Genomic DNA, 23,771 nt, shown 5'->3' with positions numbered 1-23,771 from the left:
TGAAGCTTGTCATTTCAAACCTGCATTTAATCATATTAATTTTTTATGGAAAACGTGAGTTAAGTGTGCAGAGATCGCGGATTCCAAAGTGCAGGTTAGTGAGCTGCTTCAATTTTGGGTTTTTTATACACCCTATAATATCTAATAGCTCATTATTATCATCTATGGGGCAGGTATATACTTTGTTTATTGCTATTCAGTTAATAGCTAGCGGGCAACTTTGTTGAATTATAACTAAAACTAAAGTTTCCTAAAGTGTTACTCACCACCGCACGTTTTAGGAAACATTTATTGTTTAAAAGAGAAAGCGGTTAGAAATGGCAGCAACAAACCGCTGATCATCAATTTTTTTTATTGCTTAAAAGTTTAGAACTAGAATTAAATAATTAGATGCCTATTGTGAAATTTTTATTGGTAAATATTATCCAAATAATACGCCAAACCAAATCTAAAATGTTAATAACTATAATACTTATTTCACGCCAGTAGATTTCAACGGAATACTAACATTGCATCCTTAGAATGAGATCACTTTTGTTTTTGCGTAGGCACCCACAGTGGTTAATGTTTCTTCTGAATATATTACAGTCATTTTATTGCAATTACCACATTAATAATTATGTTTATTGTACATAGAGCTTCTCATAATTTCCGAAGATTCACGCTGTCGCAGGTCTTCTTTAGATCGACTAATACACCTATTATTCTTAATCTATCCGCTCGAAATCCTGCTGGCTTTTCGGCTTATCTATATTATAGTTACGTTATATTATTCTTTCAAACCTTTTTTAAAGATTAATGTCAAATATAAAAACCCTAGGATTTGAACTGTATTATTAGTACAGTTTTGGAACAGTTCACTTAAGTCAATTGACTTAGGAATACTCAGATCTGAAGGCACAATTTCCGGTCTCGAAACTTTTCCCTTTAATGTAGGTGTAGCCGTTTATCTATTTTTATTCTGATGGACCATGAAGTTTTCTATATTATCGTTTCGCCTTTTTGTTCGTAATTCTCTTCTTCTTTTCTAGTTAGAAGATTCCATTCGTTACTTTCTGTTCTTCGTTTTTCATTATAAAAATTTGCTTTCAAATTTTGGAACAAGTGTGAACAACTTTTCACAAGGTGTTCAATTTTCAATTCAATTGTTCAATTTTACCAAAGTTGTAATAATAATTTTTTCTTTTCTACTGTCGCAAACAAAATATAATGCATGTGCAATTTGTTTAAAACGGACTCCACTAAACAAACCTCATATTAGCGTGAGATTTGTGTGCGAGTCACACGTGAGTACTACATTCTTAATAACGCCGTCAATAAAAGCTCCAGCAAAATAAAATCCAACCGGCTATGTGACAAAAGGAAGGTTGTAAGAATAATGGTTTACTGACTTCTAATAATTCTACTACAAAAACAGGCCACACAGAGTATGAAGGCTTATCGAACGTTTCCATCTGCTTGGCGTAAACAAACCAGATGCAACATCATACACCAAGGAGTCATTATCGAAGTAGTGGAGTCTAATCAGAAAGATGAAGCTCTACAAGTATGGAGGCAGTCACGGACAGGCTAAGAGCTTCCAAATTGTAATCTGTAATCCGTATGCCACTGTTAAAATTTTTTCTTACTGGTTTTGTGACTCGTAACACTTTCAAGATAAGTCCCGTTCAATTTCTTAATTCATTTAGGTATACCGCACAGTCTAAAGTCGGCTTGCATGTAATTAAAGATCTTAAATGATTATTATAATTTCATTATTTACTTGTTCTTGTTTTACACTATTTACTTGATACTTTAACGTCACTTTGGTCTCCTTGCATATTTTAGTCATAATTACGGAAAAATCGGGTCATGGGTACACCGAAACATCCGTTCAAATTGTTACGGTTTCAGCAATATCGCTTAGTAATGCTTATTTCCACGCTGTATTAGTTAATTTACTATTTAAATTCATATGTGCAATGCTAATACGTATTACGTGTCTAAATTCGCTTCATGTAGAAACGATGTGTGATTTCCCATCCTAAATTTTTCTCTCCAAATCAAATGCTTACGTCATTTGTGGGATCAAACTTGAACTCTGATATTACAGTATTATAAATTCGTCCCACTAACCGTAAAATATCCTGGTCTGATTTTGTTGAACACATTTACTTACATAATTCACTACAAGAGTTTGGATACTAGCATTCTTACCATTTGGCGATCGTGACAGATATATATGGATACTACGAAGACTAGAAGACTGTTGTTGCAGCTAGTGCTAAGGAGCTACAATAGCCAGAACCAAACCTTACTGGAAGTAAAGTTGAATTCTATAAGTGACTTGAATAAGAAGACACTCAACATGGCATTGATTTCGAAGTTGCAACCGCTGTTAAAATCCCAGCTAGTTATAAGAAACCTACGTTTCAAGATCTCGAGCTAGACAATTAGCAGAAAGTTATCCACCAACAGATAGAAAATTATCTTAAAGCACAGTTTAAGGTCGAGATTTGGCCGTGAAGATTTATTAGTTGTATATTATAGTGAGCTTCTGAAATTGGTTTTTAGCAATTTAAAGAGTAAAATTAGACTGAGTAATTTTTTCGATAAATTAAAAGCTCAGCTTTGTGCACTAGCAAACTGAATATTGCTTACCAATAGACACTCTTCGTGTATGATAGGGAAACGATTTATATGATTCCAACGCTGAGTCAAAAAACAAACTTCACAAACTTATGGATTTCAAAATAGAAAAAGTTATTTTTAAATGCGCCTTTTGCAGAGGCAGCGCCGCCAGTGATAGTTGTTCTGAGGCTCAGAAGTTAAACTTGCCAGAACAAAGAAAGGGACTGTCAAGTAAAGGCTGTGTGCATTTCGCACCTGCGGAAAAAAGAACGGCCTGTAAATGAACTTCAAGAAATAACAAAAGAGGTAACTGAAAATCTATCCAACAGCTCCTTTACTGGATTTTTTTTTACCAGAATAAAAGGCAAAAGTACTTCTAGGCTGGTCAAAGTTTTCATTGACACTGATTCCCAAATGTCGTACAGTATGTTGCTGCAGAAATGACCTATGATTTTTTGAGCCAAGAAAAAATGAGTAAATGGACACAAGAATTGCAAAGGTTGGGAAAAGAAATAAGTGATGCTCGAGATGGTCCAGTAGAAGTCTTAATTCGCGCAGATATTTCTGGAAAATTGTTCACAGCAAATAAACACCAATTGTCATGTGATCTAGTTGCAATGGAGACTCTTCGTGTTTGGACGTTGATAGGAAAGGTAAATTATTCGCAGAGATACATTCTAATTTCTAGTTCAATAGTTGTAACATCACTTTATTGCAAGGACGTTGTGGAGTTTTGATTTTCTTGAAATAACTGATCCAGCAGAATAGAAAAGAAAAGGAAATGCACACTATGAAATGTTTTATAGATAGACGATGGAAGAAACGGCTAGATGGTCTAATGAAAAAGTTAGAAAAGGATGGGTACAAGAATATAACAAAGTATTACATGAATAGTTGAAATAAGGTTAATACCAATATTTGATGCTTCTTCCAACGAACATAGTAATGAACCTTCTCCAAATCAATGTCCTGAGAAAGATATAAACTTGATAGAATTGATCCCTTCCGGACTTATCCGGTTCAGAATGTCTAAAATTGGTGTTATTTCGGACATAAGGACAGCGACAGGAGACTACTTACGATTCTTATAATATGGATGAAAATTCAAAACTACAATTAAAGAGTGAGTATATAACTTGTAGTCCTTCTGTACTGGGTGTAGTAGTACAATGCCATTTAACAAATACTGTTAAGAAAATTAATATTGAACATTCTTACTACTCTCAGGAAAACATTTTAAAACCATTAAAAAGTTTTTATGTCTATAATTGCGTCGCTAGTGCTAGTGGCAGTCAATAAACAAAATTTGGCCTTTGTACAGATGTCTGTCATTGAGATTAAATATTGGTATAGAAACTCAATTTTTATAACGTGCTGTACTGAATTTTTCCAGCTCTCCATCGGTATGTTATTAATTATATTTTTTATCAAATTAGTAACTTAAACTAGAAGTAACATTTTCTGCTCTGACCTGACTGATTTTACTTGGTTCCACGAATGCTCTATGGGGTTATACTTTCAACGATGTGGAGGAGGACGTAAAACATTATGCTCAGCCTGTCCAGCCCAATTATTACATATATACTGTTTTTAATTGCATATGAATTTAGAACTTCCACTTTTTTGAGCCTAGATTTTAGTTTTTGAACTTGATGAGGCTGGTACTTTGTGTAGCAGATGGCTGTGATAGATTGCGTTATCCATAACAATAATAGTGTTATTGGGAACATTTGTTCAAAAATAAATTGTTTTGAAACCAACCCATTCTTTGGATACAGTGTTGTGTGTATCGAACCATGTTTCATCAAGGTAATTGATGGATCTGTTGTCTAATCTATACCTTTTAATTTGTTGACGGTAATTAAATCTCCAAGTGCGTAATTTGTGTGATTCCATTACTACTTGCCTTTTGTATATTTTGCGGTACTTAAATCCCATTTTACAAATAACTTTATATTTATATTGATTTAATCTTCTTATAGCTTCTTTATCAGTTTATCCGAGGTAGGAACAACTTCGCCTTGATAAAGGCAATATATTATACTTCTTATTAAGTCCTGATCACTATTGTCTATACGGTGAGTTTGGCAATCACTACGTTCATTCCTTTTCTTCAATTCTCCATGAGTAAGAGTATGCCTTATCGACAATATCGGCGTTTTGGTAAGTAGACACATTTCTTCTAAAGCTTCTTGTTTAATAAGATTAAAGTTTCATACACATTTTTAACAACTTGTTTTGCATCAAGCGACAAATGGTTTCAACGCTACGTTGTTATATTCTCGTAAAACAGCTTGTTCGAAACAAATGGTCAACACTCAAGAAATATATCAGAGAGAAAGAAATCTACGTGGCCCACCCCTGCCTCGTCAGTCAATTCAGTAGAAATCTACTTTACCCAATAGGAGTAGGTAATAACACCGTTAAAGTTCCATTAGGGAGGGCGAGACAGGGTGAACACTCGTCTTGCTTACGGAAAATTAAAATTATTAGCAAATTATTTTTTACCTGTGCAATTTACCAATGCTGCAGCTGGTGCTCTGGTACCCGGTAGTTCAAATCCAGTTTCGTCCACACACCAGCAGGAGCTGACTATTTCGTTATCACATTGTATAGGCTCAAAGCCTCCATTTTTATTACACCTCGGCATCCTTACACTTTTTGCTTCCACTCCTAGAGCCTTAGCGCGCCTAGATGCTGCCATTCTGAGTGTTTGGCAACCTTAACGAATCAGAAGAAAAGTATAAAAGTCTACATAATATAGATAGTTATTGTTAACATCCACAATATCAAGACCGGTAGAAGTGCATGTCTGAGAAAATATTTTTAACAACCTAAAAAATAAAAAGAAAACAGGTTCCGTAACTACTGAGGAAATTCAACATCAGAAGTTCTGAAAATTAAGACGTCAAAAATAAAAAAACATATTGGGCAACCAATGATTTAAATATGGTGCTTACATAACACTATCCCCAATTTTATTCGGCGTTAACTATTTATTTTGAATTAGAAATCGCCCCCTTGTGTTTTTCGCATTTGTTTTCAAACACCCTGCGTATTTTCGATTCTTTACAATTACCAGGAATTGATTTCCATTTAACGTAATAGTTTTTGTTGCTCCCTTTTGTAAAATACCTCATTATTCACCTATCTAGCTTGCGGGAAGCGTCACTTTACCACGTGAGATTCTTGTCCCACGGATCCGAGTCACTTCAGACATTTGCAGGGTATTACCGCACGGGTTTGGGAGCAATCGGATGTTTTCGGAGATTTTATCGCACGGCTTACAATTTGACGTTTGTTAATTCTGACGGTCATGTGAGTGAATGTGTTCGTGTTATTTTGCTAAAATATACCCAAGAACTAATGGTCGTAGAAAAAGTATAGTATGCAACACGTTTGGTAAACTTTTTAAATAACTCGTTTATTAAACACTCGCTCCGCTGCGCTCCGCTAGTGCCAAATAAACTTGTTGCATAATATACTATTTCTTCTACTACTTTCTGTAAAATGCATAATTATCCACCGGTCTAGCGTGAGGAAAGTGTCATTTTATCAAGTCAGATTCGTTTCTCACGGATCCGAGCCACTTCGGACATTTTCGAGATAAGGGGTGTTTTTTTTTCGTTGTATAGAACTTTAAGTTGCAATAAAACAACGATGGATTATTCGATTGACATAAATTTTATTTATCCGAAAGATAAAATCTTGTGGCATTACATTTTAAATATGATTTCTGGCATATGACCGCCACAGCTGGCGCGGATGTAGTCCAATCTGGACGTCCAATTTTCGATGACTTTTTCCAACATTGGTGCCCGTATATCGGCAATAACACGGCGAATGTTGTCTTACAAATGGTCAAGCGGTCACCATTGGCTGTAACGTTCTGGCCATCATCGTTTTTGAAGAAGTACGGACCAATGGTTCCACCAGCCCATAAAATGCACCACACTGGCAGTTTTTCTGGATGTAACGGTGTTTCGACATACACTTGAGGATTAGCTTCTCTCCAAATGAGGCAGTTTTGTTTGTTGACGTAGCCATTCAACCAGAAGTGCGCTTCATCGCTAAACAGAATTCGCTTAAGAAAATCGGGAACAACGGCAATCTCGGTTTGAGCCCATTCGACGAATCTACGCCTTACTTGATGATCGTTTGGCTTCAATTCTTGCACGAGTTGGATTTTGTAAGCACGTAAACCAAGATCCTGCCGCAAAACCTTCCATAAAGAGGATGGACACAGATCCAATTCCCCTGCTCGATGGTGGATGGTCTCATTCGGGTCTTCCTCAATGCTACGCTCTTACGCAGCAACAGATTCTTCTGTACGCACCGTACGGTGTCTCTGGAGATGCGAGTTATCAATAAGAGTAAACGTGGTGCGAAAACGTTCCATGGTTAATCGAATTAACTGCTCTGATGGACGATTTTGTCGACGATAAAATGGACGTAGTGCGCGATACGTATGCCGCACAGAACCATTATTTCCGAAATAAAATTGCATTATTTCAAGCGTTGTTCAGGCGTGAGTCTATTCATGACGAATTTCCAAACCAAACTGAGAATAAATCACTTAACAACTATTAAATCGGCCGCCATCTTGAACAGTAATGCCAACTTAAAGTTCTATACATCGAATAAAAACACCCATTATTACCCCAAGGTTTGAATTTTGACGTTTGCCAATTCTGACAGTCATGTCAGTAAATGTATTCATTCGTGTTGTTTTTCAAAAAAAATTAAATCACTCGTTTATTAAGCACTCGCTTCGCTGCGTTCCGCTAGTTATTTACAATTCTACTACCTGTGTTTAATTACAAATCAACCATAAAATATTTTGTTGCAACTCAATAAAAGGCCGCCTTATATAAAAGTGCCAAGACATAAAAGAAAATGTTTTATTTATAAATTTTCATATTGAAAATTATTTTGGTGACCATTATAAAATCCGCATTACTTTCCACTTCTCTTTAAACTCTGTCCGCAAAGATTAATTTTTTACATAATTGGTATTTCATTAATTATTTTTTTGCTATAGTTCCATTCTATTGAAATAACTTTTTTAATAGGAACTGAACAGTGATTCGAATTATCTAATCGTCTGTGGTTTTGCACAAATATTTTATATTTGCAACTAATTCTAAATTTGTCAACCACTGGTGGTGGCGAATGAAGATTTACTGATTAATTATTTTCTAATCAATCAGTCATAATCAATTTCTGGAAATATTGTTTTTGTTCCCATTTGTATAGCCAGGGAGCGTAATTGCTGTGGTCTGTTTTAACTTAAATTTGACAATTAAATGCGTCACCACAGAGTATTTAAAAAATGAAATATTTCTTCCAAAAATTTTTTAAATAATTTTCACTGAAAAAATTGTTATTAAGTTTAGAAAGTAATCAGTTTGGGTATTTCCTGGTTCTAGAGTTGAAGAGATAAGAGTTGTAAAAGATAAGACATAAAAATTTAATTATTATTAATAATGAGCAAAGTATGACTCTAGTAGTGAAGATTTTTTTAAGAAATGTGAGAGGAAGAATGCCTAGGAACTGTTGATAGAGTACCTAAGGTCATGACGAAGTAAGCGTGGTTCGTGCTACTGAAAAGGTGGGTAGGAAACTTGAAAAAAAAAAGAAAATGAAAATTTGATGCACGAACATTAGTGTTTTGGTTTTTTCTGTTGGATGTGACTTTTTTAGCAGCAAGTCGAGAGTTTCATTTCATTCATATTGTGGACAATGCGACATTGTGCTTGTAATTTTGGATTATTCATATTTTTCGCCAAAGAAAATATTGTGTGACTTTCGAAGTGAAAGTGCTTTTATTATATTCGAAGAACGCTTAGATCAATCATTACAACCTAAAATAGTCCGGAATTTGGGACCGTTCCTCAGTCAGAGAAGAGAAAAATTGACTGATATTGAAAGTCACTTTTCAACACTACAAATAGTAAATAGATAATAGGTAAATAGTAAAAAGTAGTAAATACTACAAATAGGAAACAATATTTTGAGCAAGCAGTAGTGTGAAAAGGATGTCAAAACTTGTTGCATAAGGTACTAATAACTTAATGCTAATATAACCCAAAAAAAACTTCCTAATCGGTTGAAAAATTCTCATTTTGCGGTGGGTGATTTCAATTGGAATGTGCCACATTCTATTCTTTAATTTCCATTTAAAACATAATCATTCCAAATATGTTATTTTAAAGTATCGGTCACGTTTCGCAAGAGTGGCGGTTGAAAAAGCAGACAGACTCACATGGCTTTGGACCGTGAACTCGGAAACCATTGTTCGTGTCGCGTATATTTTTTCAGCCGCTTACAGTTATTGCCGCGTGCATCTCCATTTGTTGGGTCCTACCATTTTTTAGAACACACCGTTACAGATTTAATGATATAAAAAAAAATTAATGCGCGTGTTACGAGTTGTTGCCATTGACGAGTAGTGAAGTTGAACGGCCGGTAATAGAAATTACAAGTAATGACCCACGATTCAAGGGAATAGTAGCAATAGAGTGAATTTAATCCTGAATTTTTAAAGAACATTCATTATAATAAAATTTGATAAATTCAGATATACTAACAGTGAAACAAATCAACAAAATTAAGGATTTTGTGAGCAAACCCACAAATCAAGTTCTTAAAAATTAGTAATAAAAGAAGTCGGGGAGGGGAGTATTACCGTTTTCCTAGAATTACTTGGGTTTAGGATAATAATTCTCGTAAAGGTTAATTCTTTGTTCCATAAACCTAACATTCATTACACTTTCAAAAGAAACTTTTAAGAATGATTTGACGATGACGGTTATTCACATCGTACTATAAAATTAATAAATTGTTTGACGTAGCATAATAAAGTCAAAACCTTCGTAAATTGAAATGTTTGACCCTTTTCAGGCATCTTAGTCTCTATAGCTTTTAAAGCCAACAATACACTGAAGCCAGTTTACTGAAAATTAAGAATTCTATGGACTATTTTTCTAGATGGGGAGATGCTTTTAACTGGGAAGATTGTAACAGTTTACATCCTATAAGTCTGGCAAAAAGATTTTTATCAGGCACCATTCGCTACTCATATTTGGTCCGCGGGTCATAAATTTGCTCCTAATATAAAAGTTAATATTCTAAATGAGTGCGCAGAGAGTAAAAACTGGATGCGGTACTTTCTACTGAAAAAGCGGAATTGCCGTAGCTCACATAAAAATAGAAACCAAGTTTTTGAATTATGAGACCTTACTAAAGTCGACAAAAATAAATATAAAACAACAAAATTATAAAGTGTAACGTAAAAGTCGTAAATATGACAACATTGCTGTTAGTATTGAATTTTATCGTTCCAGCTTCGGCAGTTTCGGAGATATTTAAGCGTGCTGGTATGGTCTGTTCATAGATATAAGAAAGTGATCAATTGCTTTTGAATGGAATTATCCAAGGATGGTCATTAACATAGAATGCAACAAGATTATTACCTAAAGTCACACTTATGATACCTCGGAAAAATGGTTGGGTTGACTCAACTGATAAGTGTAAAACAAACGCGCCATCAAAAAGAGTCAAAAGAATAACTATTTTGCATGCTGTCTCTAATGATGATTGTATTCCAAATGGACTTTCTTTGTCTGCGGAAAATATTAAAGATTCTTCTCGGGATTACTCTGAAGACACCACCTGACACTGATTTATTTGAAAGTTAGTTTAAAAACAAATTAGTTCCAAACATTCCTCCTAATAGCGTCATTGTAATGGAGAATGCAAGTTATCACAGTAGACAGTTGACCCCTTACTCATGTGACACAAAAGCAATAATCCAAAACTACATGTATAATAACGACATTTATTTTCACGAAGATTATACCAAAAAGCAATTGAGGTTCTACAAAGCTTGAACTTACAAAAGGAATACGTCTGTGATAATTATGCAAAAAATCTAGGGCATTCAGTTTTAAGGCTTCCACCTTACCACTGTATATTTAATCCCATTGAACATGTTTGGCACCAACTGAAATCTGTCATTGGTCGTAATAATGTTTTTCCCTGTGTTAACTCCAATGTCCTTAAACTTATAGAAACCGAAGTTTTTAACGTCCCTCCACAAAGTTGGGCAAATTCTGTTAAACATATAGAAAAAGCAGAACAATCGTATATCCATATTGCAAATAATATAGAACAAATAATAATTAGAACACGCGATCATAGCGATAGTGATACTGATGTATTATGTGAATAATATTAAGTAATTTAAACATAAATACATATTGTTTAGTATCTTTCCTAACAAAACCCCAAATAATTAAATTCTAAGCAAAGTACGGACCTGTTCGGCCGTATTTCATTCTTACAGCTTGCCCAGGTCTTTCCTTAATTCGTATCAATTAGTTACTTTCTTATATCTATGAACAGACTTTACTCTGTTAACCCGATATACTACTGATAATATTTACCGGTGAAGAAACATGGATTCCCGGTGTGAAAATAAGTAAATGGATTTCAATTTAGGTCTTAATCGCTCTGAGAAACAAAGTTTGCACTGCAAGAAGTCTTCTGTATTTTATTTAGCACGCCATTTCTTAGCAATAATTGTTAGTATCAGTCGTGCCTTCTTTGCTATGGTTCACACAATCATCCCACATTTTTTATACTTTCAGTTTCCTCATATTTATCGGCCCAGTCATTTAGATGTGTCATTGAAATATCTATTTGAAGTTTTGGTTCAGATTTTTTATGGTACATAGGCCGATTTGAAGTTTCAAAATAGTTTGGTTCTACATCTTTCGAGCTTCTGTACATTTTATCCTAAATACTAATAATGAAAACTATGGACCTGAAAATCACCACCACCAACTATCAGTTTATAATTAAAAAAAAAAAACGATCGAAAGCAAAAATAGCTTCTTGTCTGCCTGCTACGATATTTTCATACTGTTGGAATTTGTAACAATTTTTTTATCTGCTTTTTCTTAAATGTGGGTGTATTTTGCAAAATCCTGGCAAAAAATGCCAAATCCCAATTTAAAACTGTTGAATTGGTAGGCGATAGATCAGTATCAAATTAAAAATAATTTAAAAATTCAAAACAATGCGACATCTTTCAAAATTTTCCAAATAATCAAGATATCTAAATTAGGCATAGCGGAATCTGAAGGAATCTACCACAAATTCTTTCCAGAAAACCAACAATGAAACAATATGCTTATGTAATATGTAAAATAAAATCTTAAAGAAATAAAAGAACCCTGCAGTAGTGAGCTACCCAATATATCTGTATGCGATATTTGTGGTTACCTGTGAATAATTGTTTCGTGCAAACTTTTCCGCAGGGACTTTTGCAGCAAATCGAGTTCAACGAACAGTCGTCGTCCTCTTGGCATTGCTCAGCTCTATACGGACATTCGGTGAGCATAGGGCACTTCGAGGACAGTTCCGCAGTCACATCTGAAAGTAAGTCCTAATGTAGTGCATAATGCAAAAAAATGAAGAATCCGAGTTTGTATTAAAACCGACCAGATCTGGTTAATTCTAGCCTATGAGTTTTTGGATAGGTAAGGATGTTATTTTGCTTAAATGGCAAAATCAAGGAATTTAGGATTTTCCAATAGATAGATAGTTTATTGACTACTTTACAATATCATTGCTTGTAGCAAGTCGTACAAAGGAAAAAAAAATTGAATATATGTAAGTATATGCTAACATAAAATTGTATATAACGTCATAATATACTAAATCTAGATATACAATGTATATAACTTCACAATACTTGTGAAGTGTTAGTTTTGGTTAATTAGTCAGGTTAGATAGTCGTAGATTTGTTTACAAAAATAACCTGCTTTAAATACAATTTCTAAATAAAATTGGAATTTCAATTGACTTCGTGAATTACGAATGTGAAATTTCGCATAATTTTCTCGATAATATTATATCGTACTTTTATTGAAGGAAGAAAATAAATCAGTTTATCGGTACTTGTAACATAAAAAGTTAACTTCCTTGTTGTCATTACGAAGTGTTAAGTGGGTTTATATATCACGCCTGAGACAAATACATAACTTTTCTTTGTACGTAATTTTGTGCCACATTAGCATCGTTCGAAGCATAACTTTCTCCATGCGTTACCACCTTAGCAATGTGCAGCAATTCGAACCAGCGATCTTGGAATCGCGCCGATACTGAATTCTTAATTTTTCTATGCAACTACTTTCTTGTCGAAACCACTATAAATATATATAAATACAAAAGGTAGCATAATCAATTTGCGTATACGAAGTGATTTGTAAAATAAATGATTAGCCCATTGGTTTGCGATAATCGGACGACCTTAGTATATTTGCCTGGTATGTCGAAGTATTGTGAAAATTTGAAACAAAAGATTTAGCAAGTAAGCTGGACGTGCCTGGGTTAACCAATTGGGATTTTTTTGGCAGTAATCATATCATTGCACACATATAATACGTAGCTAGTGAAAAAGCAATATATGAATATCTTAGCTTTGTTATTTATCTTTAATAACTACAAAGATACATTACAAAAATATATAGGCCGATCTGTGGTCACTGCTGCTGGCAACAGATATAGCATCACTTAATTTAAAAAATGTATTTTGATCACAAGCTTTGTAGTTACCAAAACAAAGTATTTATAGGCCGACTCAAACAATTCTCTTGTTTTTTCTAACTAAAAGAGGCCGCATAAGTCATTTATAGAATTTCATTCGTTATGATGCCAATAGGCATTTACGCTGGGAACGAGAGGTGTGTTGCCTAAAAATGAAAAAATTGCGTTTTTGTTTTTGTTGGTTTATGATAAAATTTAAAAAAATTGTATGAAAATATTCCCGTTCCCAATAATCCAAAATCCAAAATCAATCAATTTTCATACCCCAATATGGCACAACCGGAGAAGAAGAGACAATTCACCGCAGAAACAAGTCCCGTCATCCAAGAAATCTACTTTTGTAAAGAAGAAAATCACCCCCCAGATGTATGCGTGGAGAAATTGTTTGACGACATCGGAATGAAAAACTGCCCCATTACAAAAATGAACCTGTCAGAAGCAATTATAGAACAAATCAGTGAAAATTTAGTTCTTTTTCTGCCACAGACGCTTGAAAAACTGCTAATCAAGTGTAATACGGATCGATATATGCAAATCGAAGTACCAGTACTGATTAAGATGCCAGTAAACTGTCAAATAGAAATTAATGAAGAAAAATTCGTCAACGATGTGAAAATCCAGTTCGAAAAACCAATATTTTTATCAAAAATATAATTGACGCAAATGAACGCAATGACAGTCCTGGATACTGGATAATAAACATTGACGAAATATACCAGCTAAGAGATTTAGCATAAAAAATAACTCCTAGGAAACCAGTGAAAGAAGAAACAAATACGTTCCAAATAATTGTTATTGTGTTTGAGATAATCATGATTCTAATTTTAATTTTCATTACTAAGAAGTTCTTCGTTTAAGAAATGAAGAAAATCGCATCCAAAGAGGAAACCTTCCAGGGAGAAAATCTTCAAGCTTTTTCGAAAAAACACTCCGTTATTTTGGAAAGTTAAGGAGGGAGGAGTTATATGCCCCAAACTGCAGACGAAGCCCAAAGCTAAGCGAAGATAACGCTGACACCGCATCAAAAGCCCTATTTATTCGATTGTCATAGTGTAAAATGTGCTCTTAATTATTCCTTTGTTTCGGCCAGTTCAAATAAAACTTTATTTTGCTTTCTGTCTAAATAAATGTTTTTAAAAACGCTCTTCCGAATTTTGATCATTTAAGTCGTTGGTGTCTTTTGAGCTTCATCTTCTAGCTAAGGCAAAAATCCCATGCTATTATCTTTTTAATGACAAAACTAATGATTAAAAAAATAAAACCCAAAAATGTTATTTTTCGGCCATATTTGTGGGAGTTACCTATTAACTTGAATATTATCGAGCTCTCTAAATTTGAAATACGCTGTGTGTATAAAGGTTTTGTTAACGGTCCCTTAAAATCTTCATTTGAGAGTTTCCTCATTATGAAAAATAGTTGTCTGTTACCAAAATCGAAAGTAAAAATAAAAATATTTTGAGTTTGGAGCAAAACTGTTTATTCCATGTAAACCTTCTATTTCCGTACTACTGTGTTTGATAGGTGTTAAGAAACACCAATTGTAAATGGTTGAACGAGTTGAACTAATTAAAACTGAAAAAGGAAGTTTTAACAAAAACGAAATGCGGCATATAAAATAACTTCTAATCACCGCAACTTGCCGTGAACACTATACAACAAAATTAAACCGGTTTAAGAATGTCGCAGTGCGAAAGGAAGTGAAGATTGGCGAACCGGTACTAACAGACGATGGTGCCACTGGGTCACTGAGTCACCATGCAGATTGGCGCAATAATACCAGGAATTGACGAAAAGTGTTGGAAATATGTTAATTACGATGTTATTGATCTGAACGATCCAGATTTTCCTTTTTTCAATATTTAAGCGGATTTTCTCTGACTTCTTATTCATTGTGTCTCAGCTATGTATCAACTAAAAACATGTCTGAAGCGTTGGCGGGTTATCGCAATTTTTGTTATTGTGCCAATTTTCCTGTTACAGCAAGATAAATGTATTTGCCGACATTGTTAATTATTTTCATTCATATACTATACTATAATTATTATAATTTTTTCGAGTTTCAGTAAATTAAAAAAATAATTCTGGTGTATATTGTAAATTAAAGTGCAATTGGTTACTTTTGGTTTTACTCCATCCAGGTGCTAAGCTTTTTTTTAAACTTAGAGTTATCAATACCCACCCATATCGCGTAAGATGAAAACAGATAGGTACAGCCGAAGCCTGAAGGGTGTATAAGGGATGCTACTTAAATTAAGCAAGATGTGGTGACGTTGTGTGACTCAAGTTAAAGGAACCAAAAATATGCCTACGTTGTATTTACAATGATAGCTCATCATACTACTTTCCGAATTTTATATTTCTTCCAATCTGTTGAATGAGATGAACTTGATGAACGAAATTTCCAGATATTTCCCTTGAATAGTGTACGAAATATAGACGCGCTGTGTTCTTATCTGGGCATCCGGTGTATTCTGTTATTTTGTATCATTTTTGTTTTTTAATTCTGTGTTTCTCTATTTCATTTTGTAATTATTTATTTATTTTTTTTTTACCAATAAAGACCATTATTATTATTATTATTTACTTTTACTGTACGACTGGCTTCAAACAATATAATTGTAAGTTACAGTTATACTAGAGCAATCTATTTTAGCCTAATAGTTTTGGTTAGCTTTGATTTTTCAAATCTGTACACAGAAAATTTAAGTATTTTTAAAATAAAAACACCAGTTTAAATTAATAAATTTAATATGTTTGAAACATGTATTTGCGGTAAACGGAAATTTGAGTCACGCGTTTATTTGGCACGAGCAGAGCGAGCCTTTAATAAACATTCATTGACATCTCCGTCCGAATTCACAAACGTTAAAATTCAAGCCGTGCGGTAAAGTCTCCGACAACATCCGATTGCTGTCAAACCCGTGAGGTAATATCGCGGAAATGTCCGAAGGGGCTCGGATCCGTGGGACAAGAAACTCACATGGTATAGTGACGCTTCCCGCACCCTAGAACGCTGTATAATTAGGTATTTTACGAAAGGGAGTAGAAAATAGTATATTATGCAGCAAGTGCGATAAACGGCAGTTGACTCACGAGTGACTTAAAAAGTTTACCGGACGTGTTGCATACTATACTTTTTCTACTACCATTGTTTTTGGTTACATTTTCGCACAACAGCAAGAATACATTCACTGACATGACCGTTAGAATTGACAAATGTTAAAATTCCAGGCGTATGGAAATATCTCCGAAAACATCCGATTGGTCGGTGCGGTAAAATTCCGGAAATGTCCGAAGGCGCTGGGATGTATGCGAAACGAAACTGACGTGGTAAAGTGACGTTTTTCGCACGCTAGATCGGTGTATTATTAGGTATTTTACGGAAGAGAGTAGAAAAACAATTTTTTGGGCCACATCCAAATTTAATAAAATAATGAAAATTATTTTGGATACAGTACCAACATGTAGTATGTGGGATATGCATCCTTTTGTTTTTGCAAAACTAGATACAAACCAAAAAATAATAATTTTGTTTAGATTAAGTGCGGTATCTTTATTTTAGGTAAAAGCACTTAAAATGTTCTTGCACTTCTCAAGCTTAACAAGTTTTTAAGATTTTTGTATCATTTGTTAATAAAAAAAGAATTATATTTCATTATCTTTTTTGTAAGATTTACTATAAGGCAAAGCAGACAACCAAATGTTAACATCAAATTTACAATTTGAAAAATTGTCTAAACAAATTACATGGTGGTAAAAATCTTTTCTAATTCCATCCTTCCTTTCATTTTCGGATTAAAAGAAAAAGTCGGTAATGAATTTTTTGCTTCGTCCAGAAGTAAGTAGTTTTAAAGTAACTATTTTGGGATCTGGATCATAAAAGTTCTCTGTATGTAATAAAAGAAAAACTACCTTTGGATGGATAAAATTACTGCAAATAATGAAAATATCTGCTTCGGCTTACCTTCTTAAAAAAACGTTTTATTTATCACTGGTCTTTAACGGCGGTAGAAATTTATATTTATCATAATTATTGACACCTCTGAAAAAGCCCAATTTTAAAATTATTTCTTAACAACCTTTATTTGTTAAAAAATGTTTTAGAAAAAAGATAAGCCGAAAAGCTATTTATAATTTTTGCATATATTTTCTTATCTCCCAGAATAAAAGTTTTCAGTTGGTAGAATAGTCTAAACAAAATTATACAAATATTTACTTTGAAAATATCTCCATTTTTATGGTGGAATTAAGACCATCGCAATATAAAACTGGCATAACGTCAAACAAAACAAATTTGTTGGATGGAACTAACATAATGCTCGATTTAAAGCAACTATATGAATATTTTTAATTCTATATCTAATTAATTTAAACCTATCAAAAACTTAGTATAAAAATTCTTTAAAAACGAATCGGTGTATGCGCCATTCAAGTTGCTATATCTAAAATTAAAAAAATAAGCGATCAATATTTAATATTAATTACCTACATTTTTGTTAACAAAATAGAAATTCTCTAACGAAACATTTCATTTTTTTAAAAGAAGCTTAAGATATTGAGAATTTGTCATTTTTATTTTAAGCTGACATAGTCTTGAGTATATGTAAGGCTTTCTTATGCTCAAGTTGAGCTTAAACTATTTGAAGCAAGTATTTTTTCCGTGTAGCTTTTCATTTCATAATGAAATTTTAAACAAAATGTAAATACCTCATTCTAAAGTCGACATTCTATGTCACGCTTTCTACTTTAACAGTCCTCGTATGCGTCTTTGTTGCATAATGCATACCAATTTGTGACAGAATCATAATCAGCCTCGTGGAATAAACACCCCAAGTAATCAGTTGGGCCTGCGCTAATCTAATTAAATAGACAATGAATTGTGGTTATGCTATCGCCCTTTCTATCAGACTGCCTAAGTTATTGACGCGATTGACGTATCATAATTATCTGAGAATGTATCGTCCTTTCCAGCGAAAGCATTTGACTTTCGCTTTCATTTTGGATTGATTTAATAGCATAACAGTCAGTGTTGTAAATTTTTTTTTGTTTCGTATAGTGATTATTTCGCGCATGTTTCGATGTCGGTGGAGGAATTTACAAATTTATTTAGTTTTCATTTGTTGTAGCGCGAGTGAAATATTTTTTTATGTTGTTAAACTGTTATACTTTTTGCAAATATTATACATATCTAAAAATAAAAACACCATGGGTTGAGGTTTTGAGGTATTGAGCGTTTTTGTTGGTATCTATTAGCATTTTTAAAGTTAGCTAGGTAGAAGATAATTAGTTAATAATAGTTAATAATATTGAAAAATACATATGTGGGAACCAACTCACGCGACTACGGTTTTGGATTTGCGGGATTATTTGTTGGTATGCAGATAGAAGAGCGATTACGGTACACATATCTTTACATCAGTTTAGCATATCACATCCATTTACAACGAGAACTGCCAAAAATTCATTTAAGAAACACTTATATATAATGCTGAATCTGTTTTTATGTTGCACACTTGAATTTTATACGTAGGTATACCACTCCGTGTTAAAACAGGTTTTCGTCTTATTCGGGCTAGATTGGAGTTGAAATTACCTGATTTTATAGTATTAGTAATAAATGTGTCATTTAATAATCTTTTAGAAATGCTAAATAAGAAGAATTACTAGTCCGCAACATCCTAAAAAAGAGATTTTGACAGTTGTTAATTCAAAATTACCAAGTATGTTAGTTTTGGATAGTTATAAGTATGTTAGTAAGTTATGAAAAACACTTTTAGTTAACTCTACACCACTCGTATATTCATTTCATTGAAATTAAACAATTATTCGATAATACCCGACGCTCTTAGCAAATCTATTTCCTGGACACGTAATATCGAAGTATATAAATAAATCAAAGTAAATAAAAATCGATATGCTATCCTGATAGCACGCTGCAGTGAAATCCTATCTTACATAGAACAAGAGCTACGGCAGTCATCACAGATAAGTGCCATAGGTTTCTAGTTGTGCGTTACGCGAGGCACTCAAGTTGTGATGTTCACATGAATAAAAGAAAACAAAGGAATACAGTCCGTCCATTTTGATATTAGAAAAGGCGTCCCAGAGCGACAACCGATGGAAAGCGCCTGCAAAGTATTTACCAACGGTTTGTGAATAATTGCTTAATGTTGATATACAGAGGTTGAACCGTTATTTAATTAAAAGATTTATACCATATGGTTGCAAAAACATTTCATGTAATTATTTTTTACCGTAGATATAAAAATTGTGGTCAAAATTTTTCAATGAATTTGTATCCGTTTCTAGAACTAATTAACTTCTTGGATTTGTGCAATCAAATGACAGATTTACCTTTATCTCTATAGGGTCGTTAAGTTATTCTAGATGAAAAATTATTACCTACATTACTTTTGTCAAATAACTCTCTAATATTTTAAATTTACCGTGTTTGATTCTCCATATCGCGGTAATATTTCAAGGTATCGAAAAAATATGTACTAAAAGTAATTAGGATTTTTTTTATAATATTACATCATAACCTCACACGCCAATGATTCACTGCGCCTCTCTGAAATGATTTTCTTCCACCTTATGAGGTTTCCCTAGCAACCGTTTTTATTTAGCCAACACTCCTCACCCTTCCCTTGCCAAAATGCCTTATATTGATATCACAACTACAGCAATTTAGATTTTTCAAAGAAACTTCCACAATCTATTGTTACAATTACAATTATTCAACTACCCTGTTGGATTCTTCAGAGCTTAACTGAAACTCAAGAGTTCAATTCAGTTTAGTCTTAGTTGAGCTCTGAAGAAGACAACATGACGATTGGCGGAATATCAAAATACGATTTATCAACAATCCAGAAGAATTGTAAATAGTATAACAGCAATTTTATGAATGACTTATGCGGTCTCTTTTAGTTGGAAGTCACAAGTACAGCACTTACTTTTTCTGGACAACGCTGATGCAACAAAGCAGAGAAGCAATCCAAAAATTAATTGCCATCGCACAATCATATTTGAAAATCTGAAAAATAAAACATCTATTAGAATCACGTGTGCAACAACTGAAGTGTAACTGTAAAATGTATAGCTATTAGACAATATAGTGGCTCTACAAAGGTAAACTGCACTTTGCGGTATTTAACTCGTTTTCTTAGAATATTGCATTAAAACTTATTAACGATCTATCAGCGGCCATTTTAAATCTCGCGCATGTGCACGTTGAATGGACCTCAAAAAAAAATGTATGGTTGTTTCATAGGTTCCTGTATTATCTCTAGCAGCTATATAGTGTAAAATGAATATCACCTGTACGGAGAATGACAGTCGTTGCACATTACTCTCAATGAAATTACAATGGAAGGAGATGTCATTATTTTAAATCTGCATATTTGCCCACCTAAATTAATCAATGGTATAGCCCGATTATAGTTGTTATTTGCGCAATTTGTGTTATAAAACAACTGTAATCTTAAAGTATTATGTTGAAAAGACCACTTTTTAGAGCACCAAATTTAAAATATTTTCCGTTTGAAAATTTTTTGGAAGTTTATAACAATTTTACACAATAGTTTCGGTCACGCTAAGTTATTGTAGCTGCAAGAAAATGGGGGTATTGAGTATAAAATTAATTACTATTTGTGTTCGTCAAAGGTTAGTGCGGTAGCCATCTGTTGTACTGTAATAACAGAAAACGATAAATAATTGAACCAGTTTAAACGGTAAATATCAATATTGGATCGTTTTTCTTTTGAATAAAATACGTGTTTGACTTAATATTCAGGTTTATATTATTTTCGTAATAATGCATTACAAATATTGAAAAAAAAATGGCAGAGATAGTCTTCATCAGGCGTTCGATTTATCAACATTTATAGATCAAAGAGGCATTTAAACTAAGAAAAAATATCAATTATAACAACTGTAGTTAGACGACATGAAGATTAAAGAACGCGATCAAGAAACGTATCACGCAAGGTTGTATAAAAATCGTAATTGAAGTGATCATTACTGTAACACAACATTTTCAACAGAAAAAGTTGAGTAATGACCCTAATAATGAATGCGAAGATGGTCTTCTCAAAAAAGCAAACAGTTAACGCGCGACTTGGAAAGAAGAAAAGAAAATAGAAAGAATCGACAAATACCTGGGGTCCACAGTCAAATCAGAAGATTCAATACAATTAAAATTAGCACAATATTATGTGTAGTCGATATAATTGTATGGGGTGCAGGCGGACGAAGAGGAACGAATCATATGAGGAATGCAAAGTGCAAAAGTTCGTTATGAGGAAGTTTTAAAGATTAGAAATACTAAGTTGAAAAAACATCCTATCTAGGCCATTTACTAACACAAAAAAAATGGCATTATTACCATCAATTAGTATTTGTTATTTGCTAAAATTTCATAGTTATCAGATCCTTTAAAAAACTATCTAAAGCCTAAGTTGGTATTATTTACTACCTATAATATGCGCGTTATGGCATTGTCTGCACTTTTTGTTAATTCTTTAAGATTCATCAATGTGCCATTTACCTAGTGTAGTACATTACGGAGTTTTTATTCTTGATTAGGTACAAATGCCGATTTGTGATATACCAAATAAATATTATATTAAGCAGATTTTCCATATTAAAAACATAATATCCACTGCCCCAAAACATTTATTTGTAGTGTATTTTCTAGTTGACGTATACAAATTTATTGCCACTAACATGTATTTCCCTGAAATTTTAAAATTTCATTATCAAGGATTTATTATTACATCAAAATTAAATAATAAAAATATAACTTTCCGAAAATCATATATTTCATAAGTAGGTAGTGGTATTTGTAACTGTCAAGCTGATGATAATATTGTCAGATATTTCCAATTTGCTGTTATATTTACTTTGTATCAGTTTTAAAGTTTGAATTTTTAAGAACTCCATTAAATTATTTTTTAAAAGCTGCTAAATTTACAAATTAAGTTCAATTTAAATTGTATTGCTTGATATAAAAAGATTGAAATTAATAGATATTTATTTAAAAAAAATGTGTTTTTCCGTTTCTAGTTGTTTTGTTTGGATTAAATTAAATTAAAAAAATAAAATTCTGAATTCAAATTTTCTTCCTTAAATGAATTTTTCATATGTAAATTTAATAAAAAAGATATATGATTTAAAATTGACGGTCATAAGTATATCATAGATAGTTATAGTTATATCACTATGAGGTAGATGTTTTAAAAAGTTCATACCGTGCATAATAATATTATTTATTATGAAGCATTTATTTCGACAGGACTATTGATATTTAATATAAACAATCCCAACAACAAACGGATACTGTAACTGCAGGTAATTGTTACGGCTGAAATGACGAATAGACGATTGCAAGATAAACATGAATAGAATATATAATATTATTTCCATATATAATACTGCACTTTACCTTGTCAACATGGCACAAAGCGTTACCTAGATAAAACAATATCGGCCTAGAAATTGGGCTAATGGAATTCACACTTTGACGTATCATAAGAGCGTAAAACTTTCTTCAGAATGAAACGACGTGATTGTGCGCTTATAAAAAAATCGTTTATTTGTGTTTAAATAACGTGCTGAATAGATAAATAAATAGAATAATGCTGTTTAAGCATAAGGTAATGTTTAAAATGGAGGCTATACGGTTTTAGCATCTAATGTATCACAAAGAGAAACGCGCAACTTTCTTCGGAAAAAGGTGCAAGAGAGTAAGTTTGACTATAACCTATTGTTCGGTAAGTGTTACTGTATCTGTATTTAAAATAATTAATTATTAAGAAATTCCAAAAGTGCATTAATTTGTTTTTCCTTTATCTGAGGACAAATTTTAATAAGGTATGGAAGATGTTCATTGATACATTTTAAAGCAGCTAAATTTAAAAAGAATCAGTAATTTATAAATACTATAATAATATTTTAATTAATGAGACAAATTTTTTACCAAATTAAATAAATAAAATTCTCAAAACACTAAAAATCTCTGTTTCTATTTTCAACGGATTTCCGAAACCCTTACAATTTAAACTAGTTAATACTCACACATAAACTAAACGAAAAATTCCTTGATTAAAGATGCTGAATTAAACACAAACACGGATTCAATTGAACGACGTAAACAGTTCGAATTTCGCGCGCGATTTGAGAGCTTTGTGTTCTACTAGGCTGACAAAGTTCAACTGTTTCGTACATTCGGTGACTAAGGTACCGGATCAAGACGGCGGTGGCGTTTCGGATGGTCGCTGCTGGAACACAGTGACCGACTTTCGAAGAAGTCGGCATTCCCAACCCCAGGTGAGAGCGTGTGTTGGTTACGTCACGGAGAAGAGGTCAAGAAGAGGACGTGTGCGTATCCGGGAGTTCACGACTAGGTGCTTCACATGGAAAATTAAGACTCTTTATTTTTCATTGATCTTTTCCAATAACATTAATAATATTCGCACGCTGTACACCCGGCTCACAGGGGATGAATCAAATTATTGGTGTTAACGTAAGCGGATGAGATCTACGATTCG

The 23,771-nt window shown here is 33.1% G+C and overlaps 1 protein-coding gene across 3 annotated transcripts in view; it reads right to left on the bottom strand.

Moving 5' to 3' along the window:
- The window catches only part of LOC132708430 (fibrillin-1-like), a 52,947-nt gene extending 29,523 nt beyond the window's left edge, over window positions 1-23,424 (bottom strand). For 2 of the 3 annotated variants that reach the window (XR_009619946.1, XM_060680783.1), the window contains exons 1-4: window positions 22,667-22,881; window positions 20,178-20,257; window positions 11,899-12,048; window positions 5,119-5,331 (exon numbers count right to left, since the gene is read on the bottom strand). Coding sequence is in view for 2 of the 3 variants with exons in the window: in XM_060680783.1 (XP_060536766.1) it covers window positions 5,119-5,331; window positions 11,899-12,048; window positions 20,178-20,257; window positions 22,667-22,677 (454 nt within the window). In the remaining variant the exon portion in view is untranslated. Of the gene's footprint in view, window positions 1-5,118; window positions 5,332-11,898; window positions 12,049-20,177; window positions 20,258-22,666; window positions 22,882-23,298 lie in introns of those variants that run through there. The other variant, XM_060680784.1, reaches the window with a different exon arrangement.
- Window positions 23,425-23,771: the final 347 nt, after the last annotated feature.

The sequence above is a fragment of the Cylas formicarius genome, unplaced genomic scaffold (genome assembly GCF_029955315.1).
Source record: "Cylas formicarius isolate icCylForm1 unplaced genomic scaffold, icCylForm1.1 PGA_scaffold_10__41_contigs__length_53128322, whole genome shotgun sequence".
Lineage (NCBI taxonomy): Eukaryota > Metazoa > Arthropoda > Insecta > Coleoptera > Brentidae > Cylas > Cylas formicarius.
Note: the sequence above shows the minus strand (reverse complement) of the source record. Positions and strands in the feature narration are given on the sequence as shown.